The sequence below is a fragment of the Natrix helvetica genome (genome assembly GCF_964273705.1).
Source record: "Natrix helvetica genome assembly, chromosome: 7".
In the NCBI taxonomy this organism is placed as follows: domain Eukaryota; kingdom Metazoa; phylum Chordata; class Lepidosauria; order Squamata; family Natricidae; genus Natrix; species Natrix helvetica.
The window spans coordinates 14600306-14617445 of record NC_138558.1 but is presented as its reverse complement, the minus strand read 5'-3'; the positions used below and the strand labels follow the sequence as shown (position 1 = coordinate 14617445).

Here is a 17140-nt window from a genome sequence, read left to right as displayed (position 1 = left end):
GCTCACCAATCTAGCAGTATTCCAAAGGTGCCAAGCCACAGGAACTTGGGGGGAGGCAAAGGTGATCATGTTGCTTGGTGCCTTCGGGATACCGCTAGGTTGGTGAGCAGCGCTGTGCCCAGCTGAAGAGGGGGGTTGCTGGGTGGCTGCTCTCTTGTGAGCAGGCTCCCAAAGAGCTGGGCAATGCCTCATGGGCGAATGGCTGTGTTACGCTGTCGCGACCACGCTCATGAGCAGCCACCCGGCAAACCCCCTTTGCAGCCGGGCACAGCGCTATTCACTGACCTAGAAGTATCGCTAAGCCGCGTGAGCGCCTGTTCACTGTCCCCCGCCTCCCGCGGCTTGGCACCTTCCAAATGCCAGTGAATGGCACTCTGCACGGCTGGAGAGGGGGGTTGCGTGAGCAGCTGTTCCGCTGTTGCTCACTCACCTCCCAATGCATGGCCCAGCTCTCATTACGGAGCCAGGGCACTGCCGCCACTGCCACCATCCCAGCCTGGCTTTTTCCACGGCTTCCAACCAGAGTCTTTCGGCATTGGCCGCTCTGGGCGCACGTTCTATGGTTGTACACTCTGCAGGCAGCTGGCCCACAACCATAGAGCATGCGCCCAGAGTGGCCACTGCCGAAAGACTCTGGTTGGAAGCCGTGGAAAAAGCCAGGCTGGGATGGTGGCGGTGGCGGAGATGCCCTGGCTCCGTAATGAGAGCTGGGCCATGCATCGTGAGGCTGGGAGGCGGGAGAGCGAGAGCGGAACAGCCGCTCGCGCAACCCCCCTCTCCAGCCGTGCAGAGCGCCATTCACTGGCATTTGGAAGGCGCCAAGCTGCGGGAGCCGGGCGGCATCGAACAGGTGCTCACGTGGCGTGGCAATACCCCTAGGTCAGTGAATGGCGCTGTGCCCAGCTGCAAAGGGGGTTTGCCAGGTGGCTGCTCATGAGCGTGGTCGCTTCATGGCTGTTGTGTTGCGCTGCTGCGACAGCGCAACACAGCCATTCACCCATGAGGCTGTGCCTGGCTCTTTGGGAGCCCCTCAGAAGACAGCAGCTGCCCGGCAACCCCAAAACAATAAACCCTCCCCCCATAATAAAGCCCAAGCCATATTTTGTAGGTAAAAAAGAAAATAAGACCCTGTCGTATTTTCGGGGAAACACAGTATATAGGCAATCCTTAACATACAGCCATTCATTTAGTGACCATTCAAAGTCACACTGAAACTTTGACCATTTTTCACACTTCAGACTGTTGCATCCTCCTCACAGCTTATTTCAGCTCTTCCTTTCAAAAGGAAATATATAACAAGTCACACAGTGGTGAAATTCAAAATGTTCTACTACCGGTTCTGTGGGCGTGGCTTGGTGGGCGTGGCAGGGGAAGGACACCGCAAAATCCCCATTCCCTCCCCACTCCTGGGGGAAGGATATTGCAAAATCTCTATTCCCACCCCACTGTGGGGCCAGCCAGAGGTGGTATTTGCCAGTTCTCCAAACTAATTCAAAATTTCCGCTACCAGTTCTCCAGAACCTGTCAGAACCTGCTGAATTTCACCTCTGAAGTCACGCCAATGAAATACTGTACAGGAGTGTTGTGTGATTTTATTTGAAGAACTGTTCCTAGTCAATTGGCTAATTTCAAACACTTAACCCAAAGCTATTATGCAGCTTAATACTATTCTACCACTTTCAGATATAGTGGAAGCAATATATTGTTTTAATTTGAAGACCACCCAGAATCATCAGAATTCAGGCAAATTTAAATTTTAAAATAAAACAAAAAAAAATAAGCACTTACATTGATATCGAATGGGAGCTCATCCCAATTTGAAATTATCTTCTTTACTTCGGGTATATAAAAATTGCTTTCATGAATTTTGAAGCCAGACCTGCAATTTACCTGTATTTATAAACAGAATTAAAGCAAATGTTAATCTGGAGACAAGATAATCAGTTAAGACAAATTCTACACTTGTCAAACTATCAGCATTTGCACCTAATTTTAATATAAAAACAAACACACAGATATTTTAGAAGAGTTTTTTTTTTCCCTAGACAAGGAAGTTCCCAAGGGCTGCGTAACTTTTAAAAAGTTTCCCCCAAATCCATTAAAGATTAGTTTTAAGGAAATCAGTGCCTAAATAGAACTTTTCCAAAGGTTTTTTTTTAAAGGAGGCGTTTTTGTTCGGCTTCTGTGCTCTTGTAGTTTTGATGCAACCCAATCAAAATGCAGAACGAAGGGCAAAATAACGGGGGGGGGGGTGAGGCAAGGGGTCAGCATTGAGGCGATTGTTGTGGCCCACCGGCGGCCAACGGAGCTAGCAGCAGAGTTGGACAGTCAGTGAGGACGTTGGGGAGGAACATGAGAGACAGTCCTGAGAGCTGAGAAAAGCTCAGACGAGGGCTTTGTGTTAGAGGCAGAGAGGCAGCTAGACAGCAGTGAGGCAGAAGAACAGCTGGAGCCTGTTCCCAGTGTGTGCATGCACAGAGCTGCCAGAAGACAAGAACAACTAAGAAAGCAGGGTCAACTTAGGAGTAAAGCCACGCCTTGGAGGGAATTGGCCTCTCCCATAGGAAACAAGAGAGGAGCGATAGGGGAGTGGGCTTTTGCAGGAAACAATTCGTTCATTTGGCCGTTTCAAAAGTGGAAAGTTCTGTTTGTGACTATAAGAGACTCTGTGCCAAGTTTGCCTTCCCCTGAGTTTGGAAACTAGTTATCGGGCAGCGCTCCCAACGAGATAAGGTGCGTGTGGATTCCTCTGAAAGACTGTTTGCTAGGCCTTGCTGACTCTGAATGAAAGGAATTCACAGTCGTGTAAATAAAAGAAGTTTTGCTACTGCCCCCCCAAAAAAGTGGTGTTATTAGCCATCAAACCTCAAAAAATACACTTTTCCCAAATGGTTTCCACAATTTTGGCCACTACTGTCTGGTGACCATCTCGGATTGGATCGTGCAATACATCTATTGACCTTCATTCGCAAAAAAATCACCTCATTCTCAATCTAATCTGATCATGGATGACAGAGCTGAGACCTAGTTGAGTATAGAGGAGGCTCTTCCTATCTCAGAAATATGCCGCCCTGGTTTTTAAGTGGGGCTCTAGCCACGGCTTTGGGGCAGGAGTGATGGGGTGGCTATTGTTATAATTCAGGAGTTTCTGGTTGTCCTTAGGGCAGGGGTGTCCAAACCTGGGAACTTTAAGACTTGTGGACTTCAACTCCCAGAATTCCCCAGCCAGCATGGCTGGCTGGGGAATTCTGGGAATTGAAGTCCACAAGTCTTAAAGTTCCCAAGTTTGGACACCCCTGCCTTAGGGGCACTGCCCTAGAGCCATACACAATACACTGTGAAGTTGGGTTGCAGGGATCAATTATATTGTTTGGACTGTTTCAATACAATGGAAGAAAGGAAAATGTACAAAATATGAAAAATACAAAAGGGGAAGGGGAGATAAGTGAAACTAAAAAAACAAAAACAAAATTCAAACTGAATGTTGAAAAAAAAAGCCAATGAAACTTACTATTCATTCTTTTCAGTCAAAATTTCTTTCTTACCTCATAAAGCATTTGGAAAACCTTAAGAAGTATAATATATTCCCTTTTGTTGAAACACCAATTGCCGTGCTGTTTATAGTTCGAAAACATCTTAACACCAATAAGCCTTTGAAACATGGACACCAGATCCTTAAAGAAGCACACTTCTAAATTGGACCATAGAGTCTCTGAAAAGAGAGAAGACAATCAAAGAATACAATGAGAACATTTTCTTTTACCTTCACTCTGATTTACAGTGAAATATACAACGGTTAGGGATTTGCTATGGGTAAGGCTAGAGAATCTGGGCAGATTAAAATTAAAGCAAAAACATGGGAAGCTGTTGTGGCCCAGCAGCGGCCGGCTGAGCTGTTGGTGGACTCTGACAGCGATGAACATTATGGGACTGCTCTGGAGGATGAAGAAGACTCTGGAGGGTGTTTGGAGTCAGAGCAGGGATTAGAGAGGCCTGTTGGCCACCAGGTGGCATCTGAGTCAGGGAGCAGTGAGGAGGAACAGAGTGAGGTTGTCCCTGATATGAGTGTGCGTAGAGCTGAGAAGAGAAGGGAGCAGCTGTGGAGAAGACATCACAGAAGGAAATAGGGACAGGTGTCTACTGTTGTGGCCCCTCCCAAAGAGCTTATAGGTGGAGCGACGGGAGGGGAATCTTTGCAGGAAACAACAGTCCACTTTACTAGCCGTTGAGAAAGCATTCCGTAAGTCTAATCTTGGTTTCTTGAAGATAGCGTTCTAGGCTCCTAGTCAAGGGGTGGCTTTATCTCTGTCATTAGTCGTGGAGCCAAGCCTGAGTCTGCATATTCATTAGAATCACGGGACAGAACAGGAAGCCCTGTTTAATTTGTTGTTTTTGTTGTTAGCTGCAAAGTTGTGTCCAACCCATCCAACCCCATGGACAATAGCCCTTCAGGCCTTCCTGTCTTCTACCATTCTCTGGAGTCCATTTAAGCTCACACTGCTTCGGTGATTCCACTTCACGCCGCTTCGGTGATAGCTGCCGTGCTTGCAGAGAGTGTTCTGTGTGTCACCTGTGGCACCCGTGCCATAGGCTTGCCATCACAGCCCTATCCCATTCCAGAGACATGGCTATCCAATCTCTTCTTCAAAACCTCCAGTGATGATGGAGCAGCCACAACTTCTGGAGGCAGAATGTCTGTTTCTTTCAAGAAGGGCTCTGCTGTAGAGATCAGGTATGCTGGGATTGCAGCAGAGATGGTGGTCACGAGATTGGAAAATCTGGTTCCTATTCTAACAGGAGTTATTGGGAGTAGCTTTATTACCCAAGAAAATCTTAGAATGACTACCTGGGTTATTTGGGTAATATTTGATTTGTTTATCAAACTGATGCAACTATCCATCTCACAAATGTGACTTTGGTCTACAAACAAGCTATAAAAAAACATTCCTTAAAGCAACCATTAAAACAAGAAAATATACAAATAAATAAGAGAGAGCATTTAAAAGATTCACATATAACGAAGCCATCATATAGGTCCCCTATTTCCAAAAGATCCCTAGGATTGCTGAAAAAAAAACACATATGGAGGGATTTCTGGGAGGTTACTAGGGGTCAGAGCTAGTGGGAAGAAGGGAATGATGTTCCTAAGCGTGGGTGCCATGACAGAAAAGGCCCATCTCCTAGATCCCATCAGATGTAACTCCTTAAAAGATGGGTTCTTCAACAAGCCCCTTCTGGCTGGCCTGATAGGATTTGTTGTTGTTAGTTGCAAAGTCATGTCCGACCCATGGTGACCGCATGGACAATGTTCCTCCAGGCCTTCCTGTCTTCTACCATCCTCTGGAGTCCCTTTAAGCTCAGTTCTACTGCTTTGATGACTCCATCCAGCCACCTCATTCTCTGTCATCCCCTCCTTCTTTTGCTCTTAGTCTTTCCCAGCATTAGGCTCTTCTCCAGTGAGTCCTTCCCTCTCATTAGGTGGCCAAAGTATTTGAGTTTCCTCTTCAGGATCTGGCCTTCTAAAGAGCAGTCAGGGTTGATCTCCTCTAGGACTGACCGGTTGGATCGCCTTGCAGTCCAAGGGACTCGCAGGAGTCTTCTCCAGCACCAGAGTTCAAAGGCCACAATTCTTTGCCGCTCAGCCTTTCTTATGGTCCAACTTTCACAGCCATACATTGCAACTGGGAAAACCATAGCCAAAAACCATAGGATGGACAGGTGGAATTGGTTAGTTCCTCTAACCTCCATACCTTTTACCTTAAACTGTCTACCGTGGACCTTACGTGTTTCTTGAGAGGTCCCTAAGGGGGCATACATAAGCGCACCAGCTTGCCTACCATCCCTATCCTACTGTCCCCATTTATATGTACCCTTTGTATGTGTTTATGGCTATGTTTTGCTTCTTTATATTCCTTTATTTGTGCCATTTTTCATGTGTTTTCATACATGTTTCCTTGTACTTTTTGACAAATAAATAAATAAATAAAATTGGGAAGAGGTGATTTCCTCAAATAGTTTTGATGTTTCTCCGGAAGCTTGACATTTCAGTGAAATTAGCAATTGAGCACCTGCCTTACCAAGTGCTTGCTTGCCTTTCTCTGGGAGTTTGCAGATTGCTTCTGCCAGTTGACTAAGGAGATCGAAATCTTGATTATGTAACAGTACGGGGACAATGAGGAAGAACCTTAGTGCTTCTGGCGAGGTTGGAGCCTGAAGGGGACAATGCAGAAGGCTCTTCAAAGACTTTTTCACCTAGAAGAGAAGAAAGGAAGAAGAAAGTGCATTTAACACATTTCCTGAGCCCTGTTTTCCTTTTTGCTTCCTTATACAGCCTTCTCTAAGTGGTTTACAGAGTCAGCCACTTGTGGTGGGTAAAATCTGGGTCCTCATTTTACCCACCTCGGAAGGATGGAAGGCTGAGTCAACCTTGAGACTTGGGTGATTTGAACTACCAAATTGCAGGCAGCCAGCAGCCAGCACAAGTAGCCTGCAGTACTGCACTCTAACCACTGCGCCACCGTGGCTCATAAATATGTACCAATTGCCAAACATCTGAATTTTGATCACATGATCATGGAGATGCGTCACAGGCCACAACTGTGAAAAATGGTCATAAGTCACTTTTTTCAGCACCGTTGTTTACTTTGAGCGGCCACTAAGGGAACTGTTGTAAGTCGAGGACTATCTGTATGAAATGTTTGAGCACAGTATCTTGATAGATTCCTTCCAACACTTTCCTAACCTTTCTTACAGTGCACAAATGGGACAAAACAGCGTACAGTTCTGAACACAGCACAGAGTCTACTGTGGAGAATCAGAGAGAAAATATTTGAAATATAAGTCAGGGACAGACTGAGAGTTACAGTATCTGTCAGAGATAGTTCTGCATTTTTTTTTCATTTTCTATCACGGGAGACATTCTATGTAACACGTATGCCATGAACATATTCTGCAAGGGGGATGCACATGAATTGGCAGCATAATCTAGAACAGGGGCATCAAACTCAAGGCCTGGGGGCCAGATCCAGCCCACTGGACTGCCCTGGAAAGAGTGAAAGATTGGCTCGTGGTGCCTCTGCCAGTGAAAACGAACTCCCGAGCTCCGTTTTCAGCTGGAACCGCCTCCTGCAACTCTCTGCCAGCCAAAATGGAGCTGCAAGCGGCCTTCCCAAGCTCTATTTTCACTGGCAGAGGGTTGCGGGAGGCTGTCCCCGCTGAAAACAGAGCTCGGGAGCCTGTGTTTTCTGGCAGAGCACTTGGGCTGCCACAAGCGCCCCAGATATGAGTGACATCAAGCTGGCCACACACACCCTGGCCACCCCCCTCCCCAAGATCAAACACAACCCTGATGCGGCCCACAATCAAATTGAGTTTGACACCTTGCTCTAGGTAAAAGAATTGCTGGTTTTGAATAGACTCTGCATTCTGCAACATCCCTAAATTACAGGGACAATCTTGGTATAAAAAGCTTTCTTACAAGCTTCTCGGCCCACTCAGAATTATTTACTCCCCAAAGACAAACACCAGGAAATATTCTATTATATCCCATCTGTGAAATCTGAAGGGCACATTATACCTTTGTGAAGACTTTAGGCTTAGTGGCAATCTTCTTACAGAAAAGAAGAACAGCTGACATATCAACACCAACAGTCTTTTCAAATGTTCTGAATTTTTCCTCTCTGCGGGAAACATATGGATCAATCACCATCATAGCCACTTCTCTACTTCATGGAAATTTACAGATTGTGAAAGATTTGGATTAGATTTGGGTATGAAGGTTACTCTGTTGATCACTAGGTTGTATCAACCAGACCTCTTTTATAATAACTAGCTGATAACCCGGCACTGCTGGGATATTTATTTATCCCAACCCTCCTTCCACGAATGTTGCCGCAATTTCTAATGTTGGATTTTCCCCCTTACCAGAGGGAGCCCCCTTGTGGAGTACTGTGAAGCCGTTATCATGGCAACTTCAGTAGAAGCCATTTTAAGGCAGTACGGTAAAAGCCATTTTAAGGCACAACAGGCTGTATTTTAACACTCCCCCAAGGGCTGTTAGGGGTGTCTTACCCCCACAGTATTTGTTTCCAGAAAGTAAGTAATCTGTGTGTGTGTGTGTGTGTGTGTATATATATATATATATATATATCAGCACAAATACAACATTATATATACATATATATATATATATATATATATATATATACACACACACACACACACACACACACACACACACACACACATACACTAATAGCATGGTCCAAAAAGACTGATAGCAATAGCAGTAGCACTTAGACTTATATACCACTTCACTGCACTTTACAGTCCTCTCTAAGTGGTTTATAGTGTCAGCATATGGGCCCCCAACAAATCTAGCTCCTCTTTTTACCAATCCTGGAAGGAGGGAAGGATGAGTCAACCTCGAGCAAGTCAGAATTGAACTGCTGGCAGTCAGCAGAATTAACCTGCAATACTGCATTCTAACCACTGCGCCACCCCTGATAAATACACCTCCTTTTTAGTTTTGCTCTACATTAAGCATGTCTTCCTTAAATTATAATAACAGTTAGAAAATATATCAGTTATTTGATGGATGCAAGTTACCTCTGTTGTAGAAAGCTGCCATTGATGCAAGCTGCTGATGAGAAGATCAACTTAATATTCCTGTTTATGGGAAAGAAACACAAGCAGTGTTTGTATTAGTTTGATTTCAGAAATTTATAACTAAGATGAAATGGTCAAGAATCGTATAAAGCTACCTAGCTGCTTCCAACTTCCTTTTGAAAATGAATTTTGTGGTACCTTTCCTCCCTTGCAGAAAGTCATATAGTACTGAAATTACAAAGATTTTGTAATAAAAGGGCAAGAGAGAAATAACAACAGCAAGACCACTTCTATCACATTCTCTATTGTAAGACAAACATAAAAGATCTTTTCTTCCATCAAAAGCCATAAAGTTACTTGCAGGAGTTCATAGATCCAGGAATCCAGAAGTTACCAGTTTGCTGGTGAAGTAATGTCAAAAAATGTCTACAACAGTCTCCTCCAGTTTAGCATCTTCTAGATATATTGTGAACGCCAAAGTTAGATGCAGCTAAAGATAGTAAAGAAGACTTTACTTTTAATAAATTAAAAATGAAAAGAGAAATATTTAATGCTCTTGGAAGGTGGTTAGGCTTGGACTGCAATCTACATGGCCCAATAAGGAGGTGCGGACAATTATTGTTGTTTCTGTTTGACATATCTATTAGGAAGTTGTTTGATTTGAGCTTCACATACATTTATGTGCTCTTTGAAATGCTTATTTGAAAAAGAAATAGTGTAACATATGTATGTACTTACGTGCATATTCTTATATAAAATATATTGGTGGTTTTTAGGCTAAAATTAAGGATCAATGACTTTAGTTTAAACCAAAGAATGCCTAAAGGTAAAGTTTCCCCTAGCATATATGTGCTAGTCATTCCCAACTCTAGGGGGTGGTGCTCATCTTTGTTTCAAAGCCAAAGAGCCAGCGCTGTCCAAGGATGTCTCCATGGTCATGTGGCCATCATGACTAAACGCTGAAGGTGCACAGAACACTGTTACCTTCCCATCAAAGGTGGTTCCTATTTTTCTACTTGCATTTTTTATGTACTTTCGAATGGCTAGGTTGGCAGATGCTGGGACAAATAAGGGGACATCACTTGGTTACGCAGCACTAGGGATTCGAACCACTGAACTGCTGACCTTTCTGATCGACAAGCTCAGCGTCTTAGCCACTGAGCCACCGCATCCCTTTTGAGCCACCGTGTCCCTTTAAAGAATCCCTAAAGAATTTCTAAAATGAGACTAATACCATTAAATGGGGAAACACATCAACCTGATTTCGATTGATTAGATATCAATCAGTTGCATTTGACTCTGGATTTATGAGACTGTTTCACAAATGCTAACTTACAGCAGAGAGTGGTAATTTAATGACCACTCATTCAGCGACAGTTTGAAGATACGATGGCACCAAACAAGGGGGACTTACAGTCAGTGCTCATAGCTATGGCTATGCAGTGTCCATTTGTGGCCAACATTGTTGACTTTGGACAAGCAAGTCTATGGGGAAGCCAGCGGGAGGCCACAAGTGATGAAAATATGATTGCAAGAAGCTGCATCCACATGGGATTTAACCAACGATGGCAACTGGGATTTGCTGGAACTGCTGTCATAAGCCAATGAGCCCACAATGATCTCACACTTTATGACCACATCACTTAGCAACAGGGACGTGCGGTCAGGGGAGGCAGGGGAGGCAGAGCCTCACCTCTCTTCATGAAATAATAGTATATAATATTATATACTATATATATATATATATAATATTATAATATTATATACATCCGTCCGGGCGCCCCCGGGATCTGCGGAGGGCGGAGGCAGAAATGTTGTTGCCGCTCCCGGATGACGAAGGCACGAAAGCGACTGGGGAACCAGTCGCTTTCGTGCCTTCGTCATCCAGACGAAAGAGCGAGTGAGGCAGCCTGATCCTCGGTCGCTCGCCCGCCGGACTGCCTCACCGCCATTCGCTCCATGGCACGGGACCTAGCGACTGCCAGCGCTCCATGGCACGGGACCTAGTTACTTGCGGGATCGCATCCTCCCACATACATCCCTGCGGCCAATATGCTCACACAGGGAGGGACTTCTCCTGGTGCCATCCACTGGACAATGCCGGCGGGCGACACCGAGGAGCAGGGCCTTCTCTGTGATAGGCCCAACCCTCTGGAATGACCTCCCCCCCGACATTAGAACCACTTCTGACCTCCGCTCCTTCCGGCAAAAACTGAAGACTCACCTGTTCCGATTAGCAGGCCTGGCATAATTCAACTGTCCCTCCTGGCAAACGTACTATATCTGGTTATTTTAGGTTTTTTTTAATTTACTGTATTTGTTTTTAGGGGTTTGAATTTATTTTATATCTGCTTTGTACAGTTCTTTTAACGGCATTTTAACCTCCTCCATGTCAACTGTCAACTGTACATATTTAATTTTATTGTATCTTGTTATATTTTGTATGAACTGTACACCGCCCCGAGTCCCTTTCGGGAGAGGGGGCGGTCTAGAAGCATTAAATTAAATTAAAATTAAATTAAATTCTGGCTACCTCCATCCGGGCGCGCCCGGGAGCTGCGGAGGGCGGAAGCAGAAATGTTGTCGGCGCTCCCGGATGACGAAGGCACGAAAGCAACTGGGGAACGACGAGAACCTTCCTGCCTCTGCTGGATTTCGCGCGCTCCTCGTGACTGTATGCAGTCGTGAGGAGCGCGCAAAGTCCAGCAGAGGCAGGAAGGTTCTTGTCGTTCCCCAGTCGCTTTCAAGGACTGTGGAGCGTGAGCCGGCGGAGCACGCTCAGGAAAGCGGGGAATGGGATCACATGTGCTGGAGGCTGAGGCAGCCTGAGCCTCCAGCACACGTGGTCCCATTCCCTGCCTTCCTGATGACGTCACCAGCCTCACCAGCCATAAACCTCACCGCACGTCACTGCTTAGCAATGACGTTCCCAATCTCAATTACTGCTGATAAGTGAGGACTACCTATCTATTTGTTTGAAAGAACTGCAGAAATCAGATTATCCATATGGCATTTACCATTTGATATTATTCCAGCAGCTGGGATCTGAATTGGACAACCACTTAGCAACCTTCTCCTCCTCCACTGTGGCTAGTGTTTGCACTACATTACTGTATGCATTCTGGGGGGAAAAAAAGGTAAAAATTATGTTCACATATCTTGTACAATGTTTAAACCACAGATCAGGAAAAGCTGTATATAAAGGTCTCTAATGCAGAGAACAGCATTATAAAAATAGTGAAATTATTTCATGAAAAATCCATGAAGAGCAGTGAAGGGATTCCAAACTTTTTACTACCAGTTCTGTGGGCGTGGCATGGCTTGGTGGGCGTGGCTTGGTGGGCGTGGCAGGGGAAGGATACTGTAAAATCTCCATTTCCCCCCCCCACTCCAGGGTTCAAGTAAATGTTGGCATTTTGTATTAGAAATTATACATGTTTATTGGCAAGTTCCCCATTTGGTTACCTTTTCCTCCAGGCGAAGCACAATACTTTGGTTGTCTCCGGCAATGATTTTAACTACCTTGTCCAAGGTACTTCCTTTAGTAAGAGACAGAAAAAAGAGTGACTCTTCCCTTAAGATTAAGAAAGATTTCTATGCAGAATCTGGTTAGTACAAGGCATTCTGCCGATTGGCACTAGTTTGGGCGAACAGATAGTGGCAGCGGCATGAGACTCCGCCCAACCACCCAGACGTCATCACGGACTTTCTACACATGCACAGAAGGTTCTGTGCATGCCCAGACGTGCACACTCCCGCTACCGAACCGGTAGTGAAGAAAAGAGAATACCATTACTGGTACAGGGGTGTCAAACTCACGGTCCACGGGCTGGCTATGTCACGGGCTGGACACACTCACCCTGGTTTAGCGAAGAGGGGGGGGAGTCCCAATACGTCACATGATACTGCGAGTTTGACATCCCTGGATTAGTAGAACTTTGGCTAATGCTACTTAGAGTGCAAGCTACTTCACAAAAAGAAACTTCTCACTATCTCATCAGGATCAATCACTGCATGTCCAGAACCATCTTGGCACGCGGAATTAGAATCTGAAACTTATTTCAGAATACTTATACTGCCAAAGCTGGATTGTCTAGCAAGGCAACATAATTATAACCACAAGCCAATATCCTATCTCAATCTTTTTTTCTTTGACGTGGCCTTTTTGTGTATGTCTGGGTCACATTTTGCCCTACTACTCACATCTCTCTATATGCATCCTTGTGTTTATTGTAATCTGAAAATTTATTTTAGGCTTTGGGATTTAGCTTGTCCTTTGCGTATAACGTTCAGCTTGTAAAATGGTGTGACTTACTGTTCTTCATGTGTTTTTCATTATGAATAGCCAGACTGAGAGGAAGAGGAACCAGTTGGTCACTTGTTCTTCCTTCTCCAAGTTGCCCTTCTGCTCCATAGCCAAATGAATATATTTCCCCAAGCGCCGGGACATACACCAAAGTGTGCCATCTGTTTGGAGAATCATAGATAATTCACAGGTAGAAGTTTTATTGATCGCATCAGGCCCTTATAAACTGAGAAGATATTACAACTGTTGACCACAACGTGTTCCTGTTCTGTTGTTTCTTTAAGACTCTGAAGCAGTACAGGTAGTCCTCGACTTACGACTACAATTGAGCCCAACATTTCTGTTCAGTGACCTTTGACCCTTTTTACAGGATTTCTTGCCTCAGTTGTTAAGTGAATCACTGCAGTTGATAAGTTAGTAACCTGGTTATGAAGTGAATCTGGCTTCCCCATTGATTTTGCTTGTCAGAAGGTGGCAAAAGTTGATCTCATGTCCCTGGAACAGTAATGGCTAACCTTTTTGTCAAGGCATGCCAAAAGCGTGGGGAACGTGGGGGGGAGTTGCACATATGTGTGCCTACACCCATAATGCAATGCGCTCCCCCGGTGCATGCGTGCAGAACACCACCACCGCCCGCATGCCCGCAGGCCTGACTGAAGCCTCCGGACTTCCAGAAGGCGTATTAGGTTGTTTTTTTGCCCTCCACAGACTTTAGGAAAGCCTCCTGAAGCCTCTGGAGGGGGAAAAACAGCCCAACACACAAAGCGGAGGTTTGGGAACAGATTTCTGTGTTGCCCGTTGGACCGCTTTTCTCTCTCCGGAGGCTTCAGGGAAGCCTCCAAAGGGAGAAAAATGGCTGAAAATCAAGGCCGAAAATCAGCTTCTCAGCACACGCATGTGCGCTGGAGCTGACAGGGCAACGCCTCACGTGCCTTCAGAAATGGCTCCATGTGCCACCTGTGGCACGCGTGCCATAGGTTCGCCATCATGGCCCTAGAACATTGCAATGAGAAGGAATCTCATTCCAGAGAAATCTCTCTGATCATCATACATGGCATTGTTTCACTGGAAGAACCTGGAGCACACTGACTCTGTTGGCTCATGCTGGGTGGGAAGAAAGCGTGGAAGATAGGTGGGCCCTCAAGTAATCTAGGGGTCCTGCTATGTAGGTTTTATAGGCAATCAGCAGCACCTTGAATCGAACCTAGAACAATACTGGGCACCAGTACAGTTCCTGAAGCAGAGGTATCCGACAGACATGCTGAAGCATCATTTTTGCTTCTGTAATCTGGACCAGTTGAAGCTTCCAGTTGGTCTTCAAGGGCAGCTCAACAGCATATATCGATGTACCGTATTTTTCGGCGTATATGACGCACCTTTCCCTCCCCCAAAAAAGAGGCTGAAAACCTGTGTGCCTCTTATACACTTAATACAGCATTTTTGGCCTCCCGAAACCTCGCCCCTTTGCAAAAATGGACGTGCAGAGGGTTTGGAAGGCTTTTAAAGTGCTCCTGAGGGCTGGGGAGGGCAAAAACGAGCAAAAAATGGGCTGGTTTTGATCGTTTTTGTCCCCCCCCCAGCTCCCAGCAGTACTCCACAAGCCTCCCAAAACCTCTGCATCCCCTCCTTTTTTTCCCCCAAAAAAGAGGCATGAGAAGGGTTTGGGAGGCCGGCAGAGTGCAAAAACTTGTTTTTTTAAAATTTACCCCTTCAAAATCTTGATGCGTCTTATAGTCTGAAAAATACGGTATGTGTTTCTCTTGCTTGTTGTTGCTTCTGTTCCACTGATGTACAACTTTGGAGGGCAGGAACCTTTTCCTGATTTCACTTGATATTAGTTGTCCTCTGGACACCATCAAATATTTGGAAGGAAAAGGGTTTTTCTCACCTTCCGCAGGCCACCTGAGTCACTCGTGCACCAAACAGCTCTGCCACAAGACGTGGAAACAGCTCGTTGCGGGTGGAATTGTGGCCAAGCTGTCCAAAGCAGCCAGATCCAAAGGTGCAGACTAATCCATCCTTAATGGGAAAGAAGAAAAAACATGGCATAGCTCGACACAAAGCCTTTGTCGCTCGGCTTGTTTAAAAAAAAACTGCACACATTGTGAAGGGAAGGAGGAATGGCAGTACATAGTAGAAAGGATAGAGTCAATATTCTGCAACACACAGGATGCGGTGGCTCAGTGGCTAAGACGCTGAACTTGTCGATCAGAAGGTCAGCAGTTCAGCGGTTCAAATCCCTAGCGCCACCGTAACGGGGTGAGCTCCTGTTACTTGTCCCAGCTTCCTGAAAAGCATCTTCCTGTCCCACTACTCCTAGAAGCCTTCAGCCTTCTCCCCACCCCGTGCAGGTCCACTATTCACGTCCATTCACCTTCCCTTTCTGTATAGTTGCTGACAAGCAAACCCAGTCAACGCAAGGTAGAATAGAATAGAATAACAGAATTGGAAGGGACCTTGGAGGTCTTGTAGTTCAAACCACTGCTTAGGCAGGAAACCCTACACAATTTTAAACAAGTGGTTATCCAATCTCTTCTCAAAAACTGCTCCAGTGTTGGAGCATTCACAACTTCTGGAGGCAAGTTGTTCCACTGATTAATGATTCTGTCAGGAAATTTCTCCTTAGTTCTAGGTTGCTTCTCTCCTTGATTAGTTTCCACCCATTGCTTCTTGCTCAGTCTTTGGAGAACAGCTTGACTCCATCTTCTTTGTGGCAGCCCCTGAGATACTGGAGCACTGCTATCATGCCACCCCTAGTCCTTCTTTTCATTAAACTAGAGATACTCAGTTCCAGCAACCGTTCTTTGTATGTTTTAGTCTCCAGTCCCCTAATCCTCTTTGTTGCTCTTTTCTGCACTCTTTCTAGAGTCTCCACATCTTTTCTACATCGTGGCGACCTAAACTGCAGTATTCCAAGTGTGGCTTTACCAAGGCATTATTAACTAGTATTAACACTTCACGCGATCTTGATTCTATCCCTCTGTTTATAGAAAGAGCCTCAGAATATTGTGTGGGCCAGTGTTCATCTCAACAGTTTTCCAAGACTCTTTCTAGCCTTCAGAAACATCATGAGGACTGGCACCTCTCTCACTTGTTCTGAGACAAACTCCTAGAAAGTGAATCTGAGAGGAAGATAGCATACAAGGTATCATACAGATCAGATGAAAAGTTTTTAAAATTAGTCAGTATAAACCTTTGAGAGAACTGCAGTGTGCTCGCCACCACATGAAATAAAAACTGTCTTCTTATGCTCCAATGCCTTCACATATTCAGGAATGTATCTATCTGAAAGGTAAAAAGGAAAATTAAACATAACCACGTCCAGACATGGGCAAAATAGATATATATATCTATTTCTTAGGCAGGAGTCTTAGCCACTAAGCTAACACAAATACATACCTATTTCCCTGGCTCAACTGATAAGGAGGAGAGCCTAGGGCTTAGTGGCTAAGACTCCTGCCTAAGATATAATACAGCCCAGGTTCAAATCCCAGTAAGGGTATGGCTAGCTGATGAGAGCTAATTAGCTCGAAATAGATCTATACTAGTCTCCCTTTATTTATTTATCAGTACAAATACAACACAAATATAAAAAGGCAACATTAAAAATAAAAATATGGTTTTCTGCCTGCATGGTAGTGACCTTCCTCCCATATTTAGGCATACCAGGGGTTGTAACACAAATACATGCATACATACATACATACATACATACACACACACACACACATATATATATATATAGTATTTGTGCTGATAAATAAATAAAGGGAGACTAGTATAGATCTATTTCAAGCTATTTAGCTCTCATCAGCTAGCCATACCCTTACTGGGATTTATTTATCAGCACAAATACAACACAATTATAAAAAGGCAACATTAAAAATAAAAATATGGTTTTCTGCCTGGATTGTTTTCTGTAATGAGCCGAAGGACAGAAAGGGGGAGTAGTGAGCTCCCTCCCATATTTGGGCATACCAGGGGTTGTAACACAAATACATACCTATTTCCCTGGCTCAGCTGATAAGGAGGAGAGCCTGTGGCTTAGTGGCTAAGACTCCTGCCTAATATGTAATGCAGCCCAGGTTCAAATCCCAGTAAGGGTATGGCTAGCTGATGAGAGCTAAATAGCTTGAAATAGATCTATACTAGTCTCCCTTTATTTATTTATCAGCACAAATACAACACAAATATAAAAAGGCAACATTAAAAATAAAAATATGGTTT

At 44.9% G+C, this 17140-nt stretch overlaps 1 protein-coding gene across 1 annotated transcript in view; it reads right to left on the bottom strand.

Moving 5' to 3' along the window:
- The window catches only part of LOC309395467 (E3 ISG15--protein ligase HERC5-like), a 42132-nt gene that overhangs the window by 14821 nt on the left and 10171 nt on the right, over positions 1 to 17140 (bottom strand). Inside the window, exons 5-14 of the mRNA XM_081959731.1 lie at positions 16107 to 16198; positions 14802 to 14932; positions 12923 to 13074; positions 12073 to 12146; positions 11625 to 11728; positions 8608 to 8667; positions 7577 to 7679; positions 6078 to 6252; positions 3546 to 3712; positions 1789 to 1890 (exon numbers count right to left, since the gene is read on the bottom strand). Of these exons, the coding sequence (XP_081815857.1) occupies positions 1789 to 1890; positions 3546 to 3712; positions 6078 to 6252; positions 7577 to 7679; positions 8608 to 8667; positions 11625 to 11728; positions 12073 to 12146; positions 12923 to 13074; positions 14802 to 14932; positions 16107 to 16198 (1160 nt within the window). The remainder of the gene's footprint in view (positions 1 to 1788; positions 1891 to 3545; positions 3713 to 6077; positions 6253 to 7576; positions 7680 to 8607; positions 8668 to 11624; positions 11729 to 12072; positions 12147 to 12922; positions 13075 to 14801; positions 14933 to 16106; positions 16199 to 17140) is intronic.